At 36.6% G+C, this 22,184-nt stretch overlaps 2 protein-coding genes across 3 annotated transcripts; both read left to right on the forward strand.

The window, feature by feature from the left end:
- Positions 1-4,074: 4,074 nt before the first annotated feature.
- LOC147818294 (uncharacterized) lies at positions 4,075-15,022 on the forward strand. Of its 2 annotated transcripts, none has more exons than XM_087177832.1 (12): positions 4,075-4,341; positions 5,188-5,215; positions 6,955-7,026; positions 8,042-8,323; positions 9,204-9,437; positions 11,178-11,453; positions 11,619-11,726; positions 12,123-12,188; positions 12,596-12,643; positions 13,100-13,168; positions 14,003-14,062; positions 14,528-15,022. In XM_087177832.1, exons 3-12 carry the CDS (start codon positions 6,966-6,968, stop codon positions 14,599-14,601), a joined length of 1,278 nt encoding a protein of 425 aa, XP_087033958.1. In that variant the 5' UTR covers positions 4,075-4,341; positions 5,188-5,215; positions 6,955-6,965; the 3' UTR covers positions 14,602-15,022. The 2 variants fall into 2 exon arrangements, with proteins under 2 accessions (XP_087033958.1, XP_087033957.1); XM_087177831.1 differs by having other exon boundaries at positions 4,079-4,341; positions 11,175-11,453.
- A 1,958-nt stretch (positions 15,023-16,980) lies between these two features.
- Positions 16,981-22,026, forward strand: LOC111665721 (uncharacterized). The gene is made up of 8 exons (XM_023420788.2): positions 16,981-17,261; positions 17,995-18,276; positions 18,878-19,147; positions 20,177-20,281; positions 20,665-20,736; positions 21,464-21,532; positions 21,623-21,676; positions 21,990-22,026. Exons 1-7 carry the CDS (start codon positions 17,201-17,203, stop codon positions 21,673-21,675), a joined length of 912 nt encoding a protein of 303 aa, XP_023276556.1. The 5' UTR covers positions 16,981-17,200; the 3' UTR covers position 21,676; positions 21,990-22,026.
- The last annotated feature ends 158 nt before the right edge of the window (positions 22,027-22,184 follow it).

The raw sequence follows: 22,184 nt of genomic DNA on the forward strand, positions 1-22,184 counted from the left end.
CATGATTCCAGCGAACTTTTGCACAGTTCATCATTGTACATTCAAAAAAAATCATGTCACCATCAACCAGGAAGCATCATTGTTTTTCACAGAACTGAAATCTGTATTTTCTATTAATAAATGTAGTGTTAACGCCATAATTTACAATTCGCTCTCATTGAAATGGGGCAGCCGTCCTCAGGAAGGACAACAATGAATTACTTCATTTATCAATTTATCAATCTCACATCGGAAGCCATGACTTCTCGATTCAATGGATCTCCAGTCTCTACGTCAAAAGAATACAACAGGACAACAACTGGGTGTAAATAAAAGTTTATTAACTAAACTACTATCTACAGAGTAAATGCAAGGTGTAATAATCATAGAGATGAAAATAATAATGAAATGAGCAGTGTGATGAGTTGCCAATGGTGGGAAGGAATATGTTATGGCTATACAGCTAATGATACTACATCTACGAATTAGGTTTGATGATTAAATATTGCTATATTTCGACATCAACCCAGTCATGAGCAGAGTGTTAAGACAGGCCTACTGTGAGTTGCGCTGTAGCTGGAGACCCTCGGCTGGAACCCAGGCGGCTGTGGTTGCCGTGGTAACCCTGGAGACGCGGGATCTAGGTGGATTCTCCTGGAGGCCGTGTCCCATTATCACGATGACGGATTCTGCCGGTGTCTCAGCAGTTCAGTTCTGGTGGAGTTTGCCAGGAGACTTTCTGTCTCGGGCACTCTTGATTTCCGCTCGGCTTCTCTGCAGGCGGCTGTGCAGATGTTATCTGCTGGTGTCTCTTGTGGGTTGAAATAAACTCTAATGCTCTTCACTTTGTCTGGATAACTTTAGAGGAGACTGGCGTTGACCAGATGACTCTAAAGTTGTCAAAACCTTCAAAAAGGAAAACTTGATGATGATTAAAAGTTACAAAATTACTCTGAGGCTCTTCTGTTGCTTTGGTTCAGTTGGTCTTGAATTGGTTTATAAAATTAAAAGATTGTGCTTGTAGACAAAAATAATGTTACTTGGAGCTGGTGGCAAAGAAAGAATAATGAAATGAGCAGTGTGAGGACGTGGACAAAATGATCAAGTGCAAAAATGGCTAAGAGCCATGAGTTTGTGGCTAGCAGCTTAGAGCTAAGAGCCTAAGAGCCCTTTTGAGCCTTGCTTTTCACTTTCTAGCTTCCGGCATCGTTTTTCTAGCTCTAGCAAAGTGTGAATTGATCACGACTGTTTTATCCCCCGGGGGCTGGCGCATTTTTCAGGGGCATCAATCGTTTTCTCCTTTGTTTCAACTTGGAGAAGAGAGTAAGAGAGTTTCCATGGAACTTTTGTATAGTTTAATTCTATAGTTTACCTATAAACTCGTACATCCGTCTCCCACCATGACCACAAAACATTAAATGAAATGACATATAAACTTAATGGCACTAATAATGGCAGAGAGGAGTAATAGGAGTGTTGATTTCATATTACATCCTTCAAACCTGGAATTAATCATGATACAAGTGGTTAATTGATCAAACAAAAATACAAACATTTCCCAAAGCTAATAGTCTATAAATGTGGATTACACAGCAGTTCTTTGACTGTAATAATAATAATATGGACATGCTGGATGTCATGTACTGTGTTACCTTGTGTGAAGGATGCTGACAGTATGGTCACATGAAGTACATTGTCTTAAAATCTACATGTTACATTTCAAACATTCTATGGGATAGAAGTTTGGGATTAAACTATTGCATAGGAAAATCTCATGAGTTACAGAACAGTTAGATATTTAATTTTACATTCATCCTTTGATCTGTGTCTGTGAAGAAAGTTCTGCTGGTCACTACCCAGGACTGGAATGTGGGTTGTAGTTTATGACTCTTATCTAGAGAGGGACAGAAGAAGGGAGGTTGGTGTGTGTGTGTGCATGTGTGTGTGTGTGTGTGTGTGTGTGTGTTCATGCATAGCACAGAGAGGCCATGATTCACACCTTAGTGTTAATCAGTCCTTTTGGTGTTACTTTTCTATATAAGAAACAATCAAATATCATTAGACAGAGTCTTATTGTTACAAACTGGAGATTTTGTCTATATTCTCCAGTTGTCTGGTGTTCACTGGTTGATCCTATGGAGCTGACCCTTTGACCTTTGGTCTGGTTCTGTGTCTCTCTGGCATGCTAAAAGCATGGACTGTTAATAAGGGTCCTTTGTCCCTGTTTCTGATCAATTTGATAGTTTGATGGTGGGAAGAGTCACAAAATGTCAATCGTGGATCCATAACTCTGCATGTCTTACAATGAACTTCCCTAATGGCTTGTGACTGATGCCAGGCCAGGGGCGGTGCAGAGTATTGGTTGTTGCGTTTCCTTTGCACTATGACACACTTTATACCTACACATACTTTCATTTATAGTCTGTTAAAGCACTTTTTGATGAATCATTTGAGTGTATTGTCACATTGGAAAACTATTAATAATAAGTATCTAATTCTTTTTCCAATTCAAGTTTGTATACTAAAGGATATGACCTTTAAATGTGGTCTGTTAAGGGAGGGGGCAGAGTAGTACACTTCATGAGCTTAATGAGCTTAAAATATAAAACTGAGCTAAACTGAACTTAAGTTCAAGCAGCTATTTTATTCACATGGGCAGACTACCTTCCTCTTACAGTTTCTCAATTTAAAGCATCAGTTCTTCATTGGACATAAATAACTTACAGCTGCAGCTGTTTGAAGACATTTTAGTACAAATATAACCTAAGGAACCATTTCAGTAAGCTATAAAGTTTTCATTAGCACTTCCACTAACACTTTGTCAGCCACAGCCAGTTACAAGTTAACAAACAATATGAACAAAAAAAGCTATGCTAACCATTCTGTTTTTTCTGCAAGTCTCTGATCACAACAGATTCCTCATCGAACATGTGGCTGAGTCTCTCTGATGTTTTCACTAATGCTAACCATCTTGATATGCACTGCTCTTTCACCTGTCACCAAAACCTTGTCGGTACAGAAAGTGAGAGTTTGCATTAGCACAGCCACTAATGCTACCTCATTCACTAACCGTTCTGATACATCTGCTAGTTGCTAATCTTGGTGCACAATAAACTCCTGACTGAGGCTCAAACGTGTGGCTCAGTCTCACCAATTTTCTGCTAATGCTAACCATCTTGATACTCTCTGCTCTTTCACCTGTCAACCTTGCACAAGTAGCAATGGTGGGCAGGGCACAATGCCTCGTCCAGAATCTCTCAGTTGAGGAAGTAAGAGTAGCTGTGCTTCCAGCCCCAGTTTCCTTATTTTTCATGTTTTATGTGGAAAAAAAAAAAACATGTTAAACAAAATATTAATCATAGCGGAGTATTTTTCATAGTTTAAAACATGTCTGAAGAGGACCTTTAAGTTAGATCAAGTCATGTTTATAAGCTCTTAAGTCAGATATATAATTTACTTAAAATTGACTAAACTCACATATTTGATTGCACTAAATTCCTGTATGATGTTTTACAGTGTGGAAATGATATTGCCTATGTGTTTCATACACAGTGGTAGTGGCACAAAAGTATGGAAACATTCCTCTGTCATGGGTTTGTGAGGTAAGTAGGACCCAAATGCAGTCAACTCTTGGGAGACGGTGCAGGCAGGTTTATTTAATCAAAAATCCAGACGTGAACGTGACATGGATAGACATGAAGACCATAGGACGTGAACAAACCCAGAACTAAACAGAGAAACCGACACAGGCAAAGGGGAGCACAAGGACTATATAGACAAGGGAGGCAAGGGTGATTGAACACAGGTGAAACACATTAGGGCGGGGCAGACAATCACCACAGACACAGGACCATGACAAGAAGCAACACACAGACACACAAGGAAACCAATACAAAATAAAACAGGAAGTGCAAAAAGTCCAAAATAAAACTAACAAAAAGTGTCTGCCACGGCAAAACATGACATCCTCCTTTAAAGTAACATCATCACATACAGTCTGTTGCTCTTTCAAACACCCACACTCATACATATTCACTTCCTTTGCATCGTGTCTGTCTGTTAACACTTTGGATAAGATGTAAGTGAAATAGCTGCTCTTTTTTTTTAGCTCATATTTGTTTATGCATCACTAAACCCCGCACAGTTTTTGCATGCGGAATTAGTTAGAAGAGTTCCTGGTTGCAGTGCGCTCATGGATGTACGGACAGCTGTCACTGGATTACTGTGATACAGAAGAAAACTTAAAAACTTGATGATTCTCAAGCAAGTTCTGCAGTTATAAGATTCTTTTTTTTTTTTTTTCTACGTTGATTCTTGAACATTTTCAAGACTACACATCATATATAAAGATCATCTGAAAGTGTAAGTCATACTGAATCTAAAGGTGCGTTTCATGTCTGTGTGTTCAGGTTTGTCTGAGTCATAACACAGAGAAGGAGTGATATTTTTTTTTTTTTTGCAGTGTAATTATAACTACTGTCTGTGATTGTGTTGGTGATCTGCCAGATCATCGGGCCAAATTAACTAACGATTCCTTCAGGCACCTTTCCGCTTTATCTTCTCTATTATCACATTAGGGTTCATCCTCTGAGGACCATGAAGGTTTGTGCAAACATATGAGATATTTCAACAATTTGATTGTTAGAAAGAAGCACATGCAAATAGGTAAGATGAATAGACAAGAAAGCAAGTGGCTTCAGTGATGCGTGACGTGCTGTCAATAGCACGTCACGCATCGCGTAGAAACCAAATTCAAATGCTGTCTCACAACTACATGTAAAACAGAAGGCTACTGCTGTGTCAGTGGTTTTAAATTTAATGTTTCTCAAACTGTCTGTGAGTGACAGTGTATATGTGTTGTTTTCAACATTAAATCTTACAACTTCACTGTAACTGAACACTGCCTACCCATGTAGCTTCACCAGTTTACAGTTCATGTTATACAGTTTCTCTCTGAGAAATGGTCAGCGTGACATCTGAAGGGGAATGTGGTTGAAGCTAGTTGTAAGCCTGTTATTTAGAATACAAAAGGTCTATTTATGGTCGGAAACTAGGTTCTCAGAAAAGCTGCTGTGGTTTGTTTCTTATCTGTGATCAGCAGGTCTGCTGTCTGCTCTCTTGTCTGCTTTTCTTTTGGTTGTTGAAACTTTAGTGACAAAGTGTCTGTCAAACTATTTTGCTCACTGTTTCTCATTGCATTTCCCACAGGTCCCCTGACTGTTCAACAGAACAGCTGGTAAAGTGAACTTTCCTGTTCTCCTTTTGTCTGTCCGGCCCTGATAGATAAAGACAAATTTGGCAGCTGATTTCAGTTTTTTGTGGCACCATTGATGAAGAGGGGAGCTGAACACATTTATGCTGACAGTGAAAATGTGGAGTTTTGAGTTAATCGTGGTTGGTAGTCATCCCTTCTGACAGATTAAGTTAGTCTGTGTCAATATGAAAGTCTTTCAGTTTCCGGTTCGACCTTGTGTCATACTGGCTATTACAGAACTTTGGACAAAAAAACATCAATAAAGGATCATAGCCTCAACAGTCTGAATGTGAAAGGGCTGTGTGGAGAAGCTAAATGTACCCTATTTAATGTGTTGTCTTAATCCATTATTTATTATTATTTCTATAGTTATTAATATTATTTTTTATTTTATTGAAGAAAGTAAAATGTAATTTCACGGAGCAGAGGCTTGTTTAGTGTCAGTTTGTTGCAGCTGATGACAACACATAACAAAAGATGTCTATACTTATACACTCTGTACATACTCGGGACAGATGCTTGTTTTCTTCTGGCCCAGTATGCGCCCAGTTCCATGGCCCAAATCTGGCCCATATACAGCGTGATTGTCAGATGCTACTTCCACATCTGGACCATTTCTGGCACACAGACAGAAAATCTTACAGAATATATGTTACAAGCTTTGAATGCAAAATATGAGTAAATGCATTTTGTCACAGTTACAATGTAAATAGGTATTAATCAGGATTCAGGTGCTTCCTAAAAATCTTAATTAGATTACATAAAAGGATTACTTTTTTAAGGTATGCATTATCCAATCTGAAATTTCTACAAGTCTGATCAATAACTGTAAAAATAAAACCTTATTTATTTCTCAAAATGCACTCATACCTTCCATTAACTTAATTTAATATGTTAAGTAATAATTCACTATTTTATGATATTTTATACACTGAACAATCAATCACTTATTAGAAAATATCTGTCAGAGGTATTGATAATGAAAATAATTCTTGGCTGCAGCCTTCCAAATGTCTTTTGATGGAATAATACAACCTTCCGTCTGTTAAAACACCGAACAAATAAAAATGAAACTAAATTGTGACACGAGATCTTTCTATGAGTCCAGGCCGGCGTCATAGTTGGTGTTCTACTTTAACGGTGCAAATGTGTAACAAACCCGGGGCATTCAGGGCCCCTGGGCAATTGTTGTTGTCCACTTTTCACAGTTGGTAACTCAGCCACGCTGAGTTTGTTGTACAGGTTTACAAGTGAGGTGCCACTACAGCACTGACTGTCTACTTCCACCTACAGCTGCGATTTTGTGTATTCAGGATGTACAATCTGTTTGCCATCACTTAAGAATGAAAATATGACATTCACTTCTTCTGTGACCAAACTTTCACCTCAGTGAGAATTATGATTGATTGGGAGCAGATCTGTGCGTCTGATTGTAGTTAACTCCTCGCACTGTTGCAGTATGAGTTGTAACTGTTCCGTGAACATACTGTATCTTCAAATAAGATGAAGCATTAGTGTTCATTAAGCACAAAAATGCTAATTATCTGGTGTTAAATGTGTTAACTAAACCAAGCTAAGCACAATGACACATACAAAGACATTGATGTGAGCTGTCAATGTGGTTTTTTGAAAAAGGAACAAAAATGAATACACCCAAACAACTGAGTTTCTGTTCCTGTTCCTCAGCTTAGATAGAGACTGTGGTCTGTTCTGTCTTTCAGTCAGTCTCACAATGCGGGCGAGTATCTACAGCTTCCTGTTAGCCCTGGTTCTGGGCTGTAATGTCACTGCAGGTAAGGGCTTTTTAAATTAATCAAGAATTCTATGAAATAGTCCTGTTTTTTTTATTGTTTTTTGTTTTTTTTTATATCATGAAGTGAGTAATAAATGGAGCAACGTGTGTTAACCAGACTTTCGCACGCAACATTTAAAAGCTTAGTGTTACTGAGAGGGAAAGAGCAAGTGCAAATACATCATGCGAGCCACAGACTGACAGACGGACTAACACACTGTTGGTTTTAGGGTTTTCATGGGATTTGTTGACATTAAGAAAAAGATTATTTCATTATCAATTAATTTTCTGTGGATGGAACAGTCATTGCACCTTCAAGGTCAACTTCACTTTCGTGGCTTCATCATTAAAGGTTCCATATTTTAAGCTTGACCTGTGTTTTATTTGAAGTTTTGATCCATAAGAAGACACATGTGTGCTTTTAAAGTGATTGAGGTTGTGTCAGGTATGTGTCAGTGCATTACCCGCAGTAGACTGGGATCAGCGCGTTGCCAGTTTAGAGAAGCACTGACCCCGTCCACAGCAGCACATCACTCAGGTTGCCTCTCTAAACTGGCAGCCCCTTTCGAATAACCTGAACTACTATCTCTTTAAGCACCAAAAATTATTTCAATGTAGTTTTACATCTCCTCTCTCAGGCTTCTCTCTGAAGCTCTAGCAACAACAGGTTGGTGAGTCAATCACTTTATACAATATGGGACCTTTAAACTACAGTAGGTTTAAGCTTCATTTGAATCTAATTGTGGACTATCTAAACAAAACAACAAGAAACAAACAAATTCCCTTCTGTCTGTCAGGAGAATCGTTAAAAACACTGGCATCCATCTGCTCAACGCTCTGCTGGTGTGTTTGGCATGAAAACCTCATTATAATGTATAAACACTAAATAATAAGTTAATACTCACCGAGCATCCACTGCATATTATAACCTATGTTCTAGATTTGCTCAGAATATTATAAAAGCCAGTTATTTTTAAATGGATGCTTACTTGTTGAAAAACATGTTTCTTTTGCAGGAACAATCCTTAAAGTATCTGAGGAGAAACAGCAGGTCACTCTGTCTTGTCCTCGACCTGTGGAGGGTAGAGCGACGTGGAGCAGAGAGATTAATGGAAGCAAAGTTGACTTAATTACATTTGATGGTGAAAGGGACATCAGACACAATGACCCAGGCAAAAGATACAATTCAATAGCAGATAAATTTAAGTCACTGGTCATTCACAGAGCTGTTGTCTCAGACTCTGGAACATACTTCTGCAACAATGAAGCAGCTGCAGAACTGACGGTGATCCCATCAGGTAACATCAGACTTTATCAAAGTTGTTCTGATTTCTGTTTTAAAATCACTTGTCTGTGTTTAAAATGTCATTTCCTCAAATATGATAAGCGAAACACACCAAAGCGTTAATGAAATGCTCCATTAAATGTTGCTTCAACAATCACACTGCAATAGATTAACACGACCTATTACTTTAATATTAGACCTGCAAGAACAGAGGCATGATTAATGTATCACACTTACTTCCTGTCACTGTGGCCGAGGAGCTTTTGATGTGCGAAGATGATTAGAGAATCGGCTTTACTTTTTGAAGCACTTCTTGTTCATGTAGGAGTCACATGTTTAAGGATCCAGTGCAATGAGGTCCTTTCCTCGAGAACCTGATGTAGAAATGAGCTGCTTCATACTTTATTTTTCAAAAATTTTCTTAGTTTGGTGTCCTGATGACTAGACAACAGCACGCTACTCAACACATTAAATACTGTATCATCACAGTCAGTTACCAGTTTATTAGAGACACCTAGCTAAAACTAATGCAGTCTAATTCAGCAGTCAATAAATGCAATATACGGTTATAATGTTCAGTTTGTGTGGAAACTGTTTCAGAGAAGTGTTCATTCAACTCTGTGATCATTTTGGAGGCTGCAGTTTGTGGTGATGTTGAAATGCATTGCATTAGACTGATAGGTGTTCCTATTATTTTGTCCACCCCATTTATATCAGTGACAGTAGACTAAACAACACAAAGACCCGTCTGTGTAACTTGGCCTTCGTTTTAAAGTCCTCAGTCAAGGTGTCAGTAATGAACTGACTTAATCATAAATACATGGTAGAAGTTTATAACTGTACATTGTACAACATGAATCTGTATTTTCTCACTCAGTATTTGATCTGTAAAGGAACAATTATACGCAATGCTACAGAGAGGACCAGCATCACTCTGCAATGTCCTCCTGGTGTTGGAGGATCAGATGGTCCAACATGGAGCAGAGAAGTTGCTGGAAAACAAGAACAAATCAGGTCTCCTGTCTCCACTGTGGACAAGACGTTGACTATAACAGAAGTGCAGCTTCGTGACTCTGGACTGTACTACTGTGATGGAAAACCAGCTGTGTATCTGAGAGTGATCAAAGGTGAGTGATCTGGGAGATCGTTTTTGCTCACCTGGTGAGAGTTAGATGTTCAGATTGATACCTTTCTCATATCTATCCATTAGATAAAATGCTGCAGTCAGCAGCAGGTTAGCTTAGTTTAGCATAAAGACTGGAAACGGGAAGAAACGGCTAGCCTGGCTGGCTCTGTCCAACAGTTAACAGAATCAACCGACCAGCACCTCTGACTGTACTCAGATTGTGAAGCTAATTTTAGAGGTGGTTCTTTTACATAGAAAGGATATGGTTCCTGGAGTGCTTTGATAGAAACCGGGATTCTGTGGCATGTAAACACAGATACTACAACCAGGATACTAGAACGTGTAAATGCACTGTGAGTTGAAAATTAAATTGAATTAAAAGCAAAGCCTCTGGTGAGTTCAGAGTTCAGTCATCTTACAGCTAATTGGCTGTTTGAGGTCAATAAACACAAACCATCTCGAGGTCAAATTTCAACAGATGAAACAAGGTGAAAATTCACTTTCATAAAAATCATTGGTAGTGGGTAAAGTTACTACAGTTAATCCAGAGCTCCACTGACACATGACACACACTGGACTGTACATTTTTTAACCCAATCATTTTTAGTGTGCAGCCAGGCTAGCTGTTTCCCTCTGTTTCCAGTCTTTACGCTATGCTATACTAACCAGCTGCAGTCTGTAGCTTTATATTTGAAATACAGAAATGAGAGCGGTATCAGTCCGAACATCTAACTCACCGCTTGAAAGAGAAAATACTGTCCCAAACTGTCAAGCTAATAAACTACCAACACGTTTGATGATGAGAGGATGTAAGAATGTATTTTTCAGTGTCATAAGTCATGTGAAAATCGTCCTTTACATGCAAGTGGTGTGAGGCGTGATAACACCTCTAACCACAGAAGAGTTGCTCCTTTTTTTAAAAATGCTAAATGATTTTGTACATCCTGGATTGACTTGGTGAAATATGGCTCCTAACTTTATATTAAAGGTATCCACTATGCATTTATTACAAGTCAAAACTTAAATTCAAGATATATTTAATTATTCATTTAATATGTTTCTAATTGCATTCTCATTTGTAAAAATGAACCACTGACTCTGTGAATACCTGATCTCTCTATTTTAAATGAGTTTATCGCCGAAAAGCAAATTCTGGATATATCTTCAATGAAAGTCTGACTATACCATTTATATATACATTTCAATTTTTAATAACGTTATAAATAATTCATGATAAAAATTATTTATACAAAGTATGATAATGTACATCTTTAATTCATAACATTTAAAGATATCTTATGACTATTCAAAACTACAATAGGGATGATTAAATTTGAGTAATTAGTCATTTTAGGGCATACAGTACCTACAAAGGAATTACACATATCTTTTAAAAAAAAATGTTAATTGACTTTTCCTAATTGCATTTTCTTTTTATTAAATTCTTCTTGAATTGAGTTTTTGTTGGTCATAATTTAAATGGAGACACCTGGAATTCACATTTCACATAGTTAAAATGTAATTTGATTCTCCACACAACTCAGTGGTTCATTCTGAAGAGTCAGAATGTAATCACAGATATCTGAGTGGGAAAGGTCAAAATGGAATTATAGATTATAAGAATCAAAGTTATCACTGGTCATCAATGCATTGTGGATATTTTAAATGTAAATCCTGTCCATCTTTAAAATGTTTAAAAAGGCCTGTATTCCCTCTACCATAACATTAACACCAACAGCAGCAACAACACCAACACCAACAACACCAACAACGCCAACATCAACACCAACAACCACAACAACAACGCCAACAACATCAACAACCACAACAACAACAACATTGCCAACAGCAACAACAACACCAACACCAACAACAACAACAACAACAACACCACCACCACCACCAACAACAACAACAACAACAACAACAACAACAACACCACCAACAACAACAACAACAACAACAACAACAACAACAACACCACCAACAACAACAACAACAACAGTGACAAGTGAAGGTATGAATACAACAAAGAACCAAAGACAAATTAATACATGTATTTAAAATATTTTATCTGTTCAGAGAGTGTAGTGTCTGTATCTTCCCCTGCTCTCCTGTCATGTGTAAAACATGAAATACATTAGTTGTAATTCTTACTTTTGGTTTCCGTCTGCTCCTGAAGACCAGAAAACAGCTGCTTTGGTGCTTCAGATAGTCGTCCCCGTGTTCCTCCTCGTCATCGTCATCATCGTCTGCTACCTTGCTTGGAGACGCAGGTGTAAAACAAGAGGTGAATAAAACCTGATCAACAGAACCTGTCATCAAACTTCAAATGACTTACCGTACTACTCCATTACCTTTTCATTTTGAAGTATCTCTTTTATTTGTTGTCTGTTTTTAAAGAATCCTGTCTGCTTTGTTTGTAAGGTAATACAGAGTTGAGACCATCGCCAAAATTAATAATTAATTGTTCAAAAAATTAAGTCAAAAAACAGACATTTAATAACTGGCATCCATCCATCTAAAAATGAATTTAATTTCAAGTCTTTTGTCGTTTTCACTTTTTTCACTTAATGGGGTGTTTTCACATCCAGATGGCGTCAAAAGCATCTTGTATGTCTTCAGAATTTAAGGCATATAATCAGTGATTATTCAGTGTATTGCTAATATTGTGATGTTTTTATAGAAAATGAAAAAATCTGCCCAGTATATGATGAGATATCGGAGGATTCAGTGTGTCAACCTTCAAATGGTGAGAAATGAGACTTCATTTTTCTACTACGACTGAGACTGATCTAGGATTGAATTCTACGCTCTTAGTGCAGCCAGTGTTGTGACATGTAGTTCATTCAACTGTAGCTGTAATTGTTTGTAGTCGTCAGTAAAGAAAGGTACGTCACTTGATCGTCATTAGATATACTTAGATAGACATCCTGCTAATTTTTACATTCAAACATGATCCATTCCTAGCCATTTATATGGCTTAAACCAAAATGAGAATACTTCATCATCATTTATATTTATCCATATGAATGTTATTTTTCATTGTGTCATATCGTCATACACAAAAACATTTATATTTTTCTGTTTCTTACAAAACAAACAAGAAGAATCAAAGTTTAGTGCTCTTCTCTCTCGCTTCTTGTTTTGCATGTGTAGGAAAATCCACTGGACCAACAAATACGTACCAAATGGTGATGTTTCCAGGTAAATATCAAATATTTTCCCATAACCTTTATGCCAGACAAACAAACCAAACTGGCCACCTTTTGGTGTTTTGTTTTTTTTTGTTTTTGTTTTTCAGCACCATTGCCTAGCCGTTTTAGCTATGCTATTATCTTGGGTAATACCACCGCCAAATAACAGAAAAATGTTACTCTTAAGTATTTTGCTACTGTGACTTAGTAGATTATAATTATAGTTTATTTTCTTGTAATAAAGATACCAATTTTGTAATTAATATCTGTAGCCATATCTAATTAATGTGGCTAGGCTTTAATCAGAGCTCATCCTTTTCTTTTTCACCCTAAATCTGGATCAATGCGATGTTGACTTCCATAGATTTCCAGAACAAGTCAAAAACAAATACATGAATGCTAAAGTTTCCGCACCAAAATAATTTTGTTGTGATTTATAGATATTTGTTTGTGAATGTTTTAATAGGTGTATCAACCCAAAATGATCCCACATACGCCACTATCAGTGATCTCCCACCGACAGCAAACAAGAACGGTAAAGCCTGTGTTTATTTACTGTTTGACAGTCAATGCATGAACGTGCACTTCAGTAACCAGGTCTGTCAGGTTAACAAGAAAAGTGGTTTCTGTAATTGGTTAAGGGGATTAGAGAAGCCTGATTTCCTGAGGTTGATATATAACGATGTCTTGGCTATGAATAGATGAAACCCCAGAGTTTTAATTGTCCAAAAGTTTGGCTAAAGCGAAGGCGTCTAAGTCTTTATACTCTGTGCGTCTGAACTGCACAGTAGATGCTCAACTAGACAGACATGCATCTGACTGGTGGGGGGTGGTGGGTGGTGTATATTTCTGTAACTTTCCAAAACAGATGAACTGATATAAACACCCACCTCACTAGTCAGTGATTAGTCATTTTCTGTGGCTTTGTGGTTTCTCTTTCTGAGCTCAATGACTTTCAGGCAAACACTATTAATGGTCACTTCACACTGAGGCTTTGGCCCCTCTGACTTCTCAAGCCACTTGGCATGAGCCCTCTAGGCCTGGTCAGTAATCCGTCCATGATTGCACTCTTTTTCATTTGTTACTCATCTATTTGTGTCACTTTTCTTGTTAACCAACAAGTAAAACAGTATGAATGGCTTGCAGGAGACAATGTCTGCTTCTCAAGGAAGCACCGTAGTCTGTCGCTTAAATGGTTAAAATAAGAGCCATGCTTCCAAAACAAGGTCACGGTTTAGGTGGTGGATGTGATAACTGATTTTGTTTGCACAGTGCATGTAAATGCAATGACTTAAGCAGATATTCTGGTGATATACTTCTGATCACATACAGTAAACAGTATATTCATTATTTTAATTCCTTTTTACAGAGACGTCAAAACCTGCTGAGTCACCATATTGCCTGATCAGTGCCAATGGGAACAATACAGGTCAGTTTAATCATTAGCTCCTTATTTTGGCTTCATAAGTGTTACTTATGAGCAGTAATGTCATAAACACTGGAACAGTCTTTTGTACATGTAATGTCTCCCTATGCAGAAATGTAATATATGACTTATATGTCCTATATCAAGAGTGATGTTGCCACAGGTTTAATTTTTACATATGTGCTTTTATTTTATATGTATATACTGTATATGTCAATATGTAAATTCAATATATACACATGTATAATAGTTGCATATGGATCTTGTTCATATTGCCACTTGAATTTTAAAATGAGAGTTAACAGAAACAAAACAATCTCTATCACACAGACACTGAATGAGTAACAGATGTTCGCCTAATATTTTTAATCCAGATTAAAATTCGTATGTAATACATGTGCGTATTACATACATGTATTACATGTATGTAATACACACATTTACATAAATGTTTTTCTTGATCCACAGGTTCGTCACAGCTGACCAGTAACTACTATAGTTCACTGGAGAAACCCAAAGTGGTCAAAAATGAATATGATTAGTGTTTTTATATTTACTTGTAGTTAAATGTTATAAAGGGGCCCTTACAAAAAATATAAAATAAAAAAATAAAAAAATCACTCAACTTCTTACATATGAATTTTAAGATAAATATCATTTGCATTGGTTCACATGTTGAATCAGAACACAATATGTGAAATGTGTTTATTCATATGGGAAAAAAAACACATTTACATTTCATGATTTTCCTTGAACCACTGTATGAAGGTCAATGATGGATTAATTTGGCCACGTTGCCATATGTCCATGTAATGATGCTATCAATGGTTTTTAAATGTTGATCAGTTGATAGAAATATGTCCATGTATGTACAAAATGTTTTTTGATCATGTTTTTGTATAATTCTAAATAAGCTTCTTGATATATTTCTTTTACAAATAAATTGTCTTATGTGACTATGAACCGACTGTGTGGCTAACATTTTTTTTGATGGTTCAAATCCCTAAATATAGCCTATGTTGTGTGGGGGCTACGACCAAATGAGGAAGAAATTCATTGTTCTAGTTCCAAGTTCTAGTTACTCAGTTTCCAGTCACCTCACACACTCCTCTGTGGGTGCTTTTGCAGAATTAGGTTCTGCAGTTAATGTAAAATTCCCTGTTTATTACAAATCATGAGATCAAGTAACTTCAGAAAGCAGAGGGTGTTCTAACCTTGCCAAATCAGATGAGTCAGAAAATGTATTTATTATTAGTTTAATACACAGACACTGGAGGTCCAGGGTTAGCCTAGCTTAGCATAAGGACTGGAAGCAGAGGGAAACCATTCCAGGACTCTAAAGCTGTCTCATCTACATCTTGTATTGTTTATTGTAGCACCACTAAACAAACCACTAATGTATTACTACTATTACCAGAGACTATGGTGTCACTGGGCAAAACAACAAAGGTGGGTAATTAGAAATTTCTGAAACTCTTCTTTTAACATAAAAAGGGACTACTTTTCTGTTGTTAGTTTATGTACAATATATGATAACCCAGTCTGTGCTTCATGAGTAAAAATGTTTGGTCATGGTAGCGATTTTCACATTAATGATTATGATGGAGTCACAGAAAAAGAACATATCCCATAATAATATAATAAAAATTTTAAAAAACGCCTTACCTCATAGACATTAAAAAACAGTGGTGCAATCATGATAGAGAGAATAGTGATAAAAGATAAAATGAAAACCTTCAAATTAAGAAGTTCTCTCACTTCCTCTCCACTCACGCAACCCTTCACACCAATGTCTCAAGCGCTGCCTAAATCCTTCCCTGTTACTATTTCTGTGCATTATTAACAGAGAAACAGAGTTCATTTCTTTTTTTTTTTGTTTGTGTGTAAGTCAATGACCTCACAGGCTGGATTGCATCACCCCTTTTATTTGTGCTCTGCTAGCAGTGGGAAAAGTTAATAAAGTTAAATAGGCCCTAAAATAACTGTGCAATTACTGTTTTTCTCTCTACCTGTTTCATACTCAAACATATTCACTTCATACTCAAACATATTCACTTCCTGGGGCACTAAGATTCTGACTGACTGACTTTTGACCCTCAGTGATTCACCTACGGGACTGTGGGCGGTGAGGGATGTCACAGGAAAAGTAATAAAGCATTTCCTTAATTTCATATTTTTTAATAGGCATTAAAAATTGTAATTGTGAAAAGAATTCATGGATAAACTATGAATCCATTTATAAATACTTAAGATTTAAAAATGGGTTGATAAAAATAGCATAAAACACTGACTAGGCTAAATAAATTGCACATATACATATATAGGATAAGAGGTTGGGGTGGATGGATGGATCACCAGAAGTCTGTCCTCTCATCCATCTCTCTATCGTCACGACAACATCAGATAAAGCAGAATGCAAATGAGAATAAAAGTGGAATAAAGGTTTAATGCCTTAGTGTGACAAATACTGACACTAGTATCCATCCACCTGTCGTGACGAGGAGCCGTTAAGTGGCAACTAATGGTCGTGTGAGACAGCATCAGTCTCTTCAGAGAGTTCCCCTTAACAACAACAGCGCCCTCCAGTGAGCATAGTAATACTGAGGGATTTAAAGCAGGCTTTAACACGGCAAACTATTTTGTTGGTCAGTTTGTGGTCACGGTTAAAAGAAACAACAATGACTGTCAGCCATTTAAAGCGTCACCTTAAATATTGACTTCAATACTACAAACCTGTACAACTGTTATTGTTACAAGCAGCACAGACCGAACAACACGTCGCACACTTCACTTTATAAGCCGCTAACACATTAATTGTCCGTGTGTCTGATTTCACAAGAACGTTGCGCAACACTTGTGGTTTACTGGTGGGGTTTGACACAGTTTAAAGGTTTGTTCTAATCACAGACACAACATTAAATCAATGATTTAAAATCTCCAGCTCTGATATAATGTTTACGAATACTTTAATATCACATACATATTAGAATACTGTCTTTGATCACAAAAGGTCACTGAGCTGAGATGCATTGAGAAAGAGGCTTTTTCTTTAGAAACATGACCATGCAGTTTCCTGTTTTCAGCATAGAAAATGTGGTTGGACATTATTCAGTGTACTGAATTATTTCAGTCTGTGTCAGGATGATGGTGAAGATCGACAGCTGCCTGTTCGCCTTCGTTCTGGGCTTTAATGTCACCGCAGGTAAGAATTTTTAACCTTAATCTGTTACTGTGTGTATTCATTTATCTCTCCTGTCCTAATACTTTTATAATTTAATATTAATGTTTTTTAAGGTCGTATTAAATGTATGTTCTATACTTTTGACAGTTTAATGTTCCAACTCAGTAAGTAGATGACATGTGCTTGAAACATTTGGAAAACTTTCTTTACTGTTACAAATACAGTATGTATAAATGTTTGCTCAGGACCTACATTGTTAAATCACACCATTTTAATCCCATACATATCCCATACATACACAGTATATATACAGTCTTTACTTCTTTATATTTAAAGGTCACATTCTCTTTACTTATTGGCTGTTTTCTGAGTGATCTAATGAAAATATACCAGATTTCACGTAAACGCTCAGAGAAACGAAATCTTGCGAGGGTGGATAATGGGTCGAGGTGGTCCTGACGGCTGGTTTTGAGGCTCAGTGCATTTCTCTGTGGACTGAGCGCTTTGATACTTTGGCAATATTAATATAGAACAGAGACCTGCTTTATAATCAAACAACACATGGAAATCTACCTTCATACAATATGGGATCTTTTAATATTATGCTTGTTCAGTTTCTTCTTACTGAGAATCTTGTATCATTGGGGATGGGAAGGAGGGTTTTGTAAGTTTGTTCTGTTTATCTAGAATTAACAAAAGCCATCCATCTTAAATGGATCGTTATCTGAGTTCTGAAAAATTGCCTATTTTGCAGAAATAATCTATCGAGAAGCTGTGGAGAAGAACACGGTATCTCTACCTTGTCCGCACCCTGTGGCTGGTAATGTGACGTGGAGCAGACAGTTAACTAATGGAAGTAAAGTTAACTTAATTGAAGTTATTGGTGGAAAGGACAACAAACTCAATGACCCGGGCAAACGATACAGTTCATTGGCAGATAAATTTAAGTCACTGGTCATTACTCGCCCTGGTGTCTCAGACAGTGGAACATACTTCTGTAACACTGAAACTGTGGAACTGACGGTGATCCCACAAGGTAACATCAGACTGTGTTTTCTCTTCTTGTTTCAAAATCATGTCTCTGTGATAAACAGAAACAGAAATGTAATATATGACATATATGTCTCTATATCAAGATTGATGTTTCCATATATACCATATATACATCCTCCGTATATATGATGTAAGATATAAGTTTATGACATATATGACATACTCATTGTAAAATGTATATATGTACATATTTTTAAATGGTATAACACATTGCGAGCAAATTTGTTAATGATATATTCAATATATATATATATATATATATATATATGCTAGGTTATTAAAACAATATGCATATAAAAATTGTATATATTATGTTTTTCTTATTAATTTCAATGTCTACAATATAAGCATACATAACCATACATAATTGTATGGGCTAGACATATACTGTATGTCAATACATTCAATATATGTACATTACATTTGCAAATGGGACAAAGAATATAAACGAGTCATTTCATTGATAGTAATGTTAAATTACCTTTTACCTACTTATCCTTCATGTGACATCACCAATTATACTTACTTCTGTAAACAATAAAGCAGTTTGGTTTTTACTCACTCTGGATATTTATTGTGTACAGGAACAGATGAAAAGAATGCTACAATAGGAACCAGCATCACTCTGAAATGTCCTGATGACACTGGGTCACATCGTCCAACATGGGTCAGACGAATCAACGGAATGAACATCACTGTTTACAGCCAAAATAAGACAGAAGGGCTCCAATACTCCACTGAGAACAAGATGCTGACTCTAACAAACGTGCAGCTGAATCACTCTGGACTGTACTACTGCGAGGGAAAACCGGTTGTTTACCTGAATGTGACCAAAGATGAGAGATTTGAGAGAGGTGAGAGATACAAAGTGGAGAACAGAACACAATTGTATGACCAGAGCTGCTGCTGCAGCCAAAAGTTCTCTGTCCAATATGATTTGAGAAACCACTGAAAACACGTGCTCAGACAGCTGTGGTTATCGTACGAGAAATACTAATTGCTTTCACTTACCTTAGTTGGTCATGTAATGTTGTTCATCTCTTCGATATTCAGTTTCCATGGTGTTATCTACACCGCTCATCCCTGCATCATGTCTGCTGAGACAGAAATGTAATATATGATATACAGCACCAGTCAAACGACACACTTTTATATATATATAGATATATATATATATATATATATATATATACTTTTGATATATCCTTATGTGGTATAACCTATTACCAAGCGTATATATTAACAATATTGATTTAATCTATATGTGTAGGGTTATTAAAGCAACATCCATATAAAAATCATACATATTTGTATGGACTACACATATATTGTCAATATAACGCCAGAGCGTCTGTCTGTCGATCACATTCTCGCGGACACGATATGTCTGTAACACCTTGAGAGAATTTCTTCACATTTGATAAAAACTTTCACCTGGACTCAACGACAAACTAATTAGAGTTTGGTGGTCAAAGGTCAAAGGTCATGGTCACAGGGGCTTCACAAAACATGATTTTAGCCTTGTGAATGCAATATCTCCAGAACTCCTCAAGGGAATCCCTTCATATTTTGCACAAATGTCTACTCAGACTCAAGGATGAACTGATTAGACCTTGATGGTCAAAGATCAAAGTTCAAGGTCATGGTGACCTCAGGAAACACTTTTCAGCTACACTTTGTTAATTGTGTCAAAATTTCACACAATTTTTTTATGACTCTGGATAAACAGGGTATGTAAACTGAAATTAGTCTGAATGGTGGAGGCAAACAACCGCAAGGCCGTATTTCTAGTTACATATGTTTTTATTTCATATGTACATATATTACATTACCGTATGGGTGTATGTGTTGTTTTAATTTGTTACATGTTATTAATCTTTCAGCTTCTCACAAACTGTTTCTTTTGGTTCTTGGAGTGGTCCTTCCCCTCGCCCTCACCGTGTTTATCATCCTCTTCCTCTTTCGGAGATTCAGATTCAGAACACAAGGTGAATAAAAGACCTGGAATCACAACTCACTGAACCAAGCAGCGATGCCTATTAATGCGATGTCAATGGTTGCAAAATGATTATTGCTCCTGGCAAAATGACCTTCTATGAACACGCTAAACTTTCCTACTTGTGACATCAGAAGAGCATTCGTCTCATCACATTCATGCTCTTAATTGAACTTTGACTCTTAATATATCTCACTGATTTTAAACAGACAGTCAGTTCATTTTAAATGCTTCATCAGCAGAAGCACATTTTCATAATCTTTTAATTATTTTGTTTTCCAGCACAAAAATTGACAAGTATATAAATCATGTTTTATGAGTTAATATTTGCCATTACAAAATGAACTGATTATTTCATTCTCGTTCTTTTGGCAGGACGTGGTGAACAACAAGCTGACACCGACTATGCTGAGATAGAAGACGGGTGTGTGTTCAAACCCACACAAGGTGAGAAAGAAGATCATTCCTTATTTTCAACGAGCCCTTTTATCATCTGAACAAGTGATCGACAGCTGCCAATAGTCTAAATGAGCCACTTGCCAGTTCTGTAGTTGTGTTTTTATTTTTGAGCTATGTGTGGCTATACCTGCATGTTAGCTAGCTACCGAATACTGCTACCGTTACCCTAAACATGTGCAGGATGTTAATTAATTGTTGTGCAGAAATCATCAATTGAAGGAAACAGACTTATTTATTTATCTAATGTGATAAAAACACACACAAAAAAAACCCACAATCATATATAGAAAGTCACGGTCTCGAGCCACAGCCTCTGTCCCACCAGCTTCTGTGACTCAGTGGAATCGCTTATTCAGCGTTTTTTCTTCACTCTTTGTCACAAAATGAAGAAGTTCACTTCCATATTTCCATATATAAAATAAATTCCCATCCACAACAGCACTCGCAATTACAAACTGTGACTTTCATAAAGTTGACAATTTACTGCCCTTATCTAGACATATTGAGTCACTCACAGGACATACTGTTGATTGAGGTAAATGTTTCAAGGCTGAAGGTTTTGTAGTTTTGGTTGTTGTTATAGATTTCTTTACTTCTGGACCAGAATCCAGGATCAGTATGAGCTCTATATGCAGAAATTGGAAACATCTGGGGTAAAAACAAGTTAAAAACGTTAATTGAATAAATTCATGTTGACGAATGATCTCATTTGTAGGCGGATCGAACCAATATGATCTTACATACGCCGCCATCCATCATACTCAACCAGCGGGAAACAAGACCGGTAAAGACTCAGCTGTTGTCAATCTTTATCTACTTTGATATTTGTCTGGTCGGCTACAATTTATATTTTCATATTTGTGTTATTGTACAGAGGTATCTCGGCCCAACCAGTCCATTTATTCCTTCATCAACACGAATGAATAAGGTGACATATATCATTCTTCATGTTTGTTTGTCATGAGCATGACTTTTTTATAGGTTATACAGTTCGATGTGAATGTTATTGAATAGTTTAAATGACCGATTGATTATCAGAGCTATTAATTATACTTTAAACTTTAATTTCCAATGACATGTAATAATTAATCAACTAATAATTTTAGTTCTAAACAGTAATGACAGCTAAAACACACATTTTTTGTCACATCATTATCCACCAGTTCTGTTGATTTTATTTCAGTCATTTTGGAATTAAACCCTTCATTATTGATATTAAAGTAATTTTTTCTGTTTTACAGAAAATCCACAGGAGCAAATAAAGAGCACATCATCGCATCTTCCTGCTAACAGGACATTGATCCAATAACTGTGTATTTAGTACAGTATGATTAATTATCAGTTTAACTTTTAACTTTTCATAAAAAACAACACAGACATGAGAACTACGTCAGTGTTGTTTGTTTCTGTTTTTTTGTTTTTTTTGCTTTTGTTCT

The sequence above is a fragment of the Seriola lalandi genome, unplaced genomic scaffold (genome assembly GCF_002814215.2).
Source record: "Seriola lalandi dorsalis isolate HSWRI2012SDOR001 ecotype SW California unplaced genomic scaffold, Sedor1 jcf7180002054657, whole genome shotgun sequence".
Taxonomy (NCBI): domain Eukaryota; kingdom Metazoa; phylum Chordata; class Actinopteri; order Carangiformes; family Carangidae; genus Seriola; species Seriola lalandi.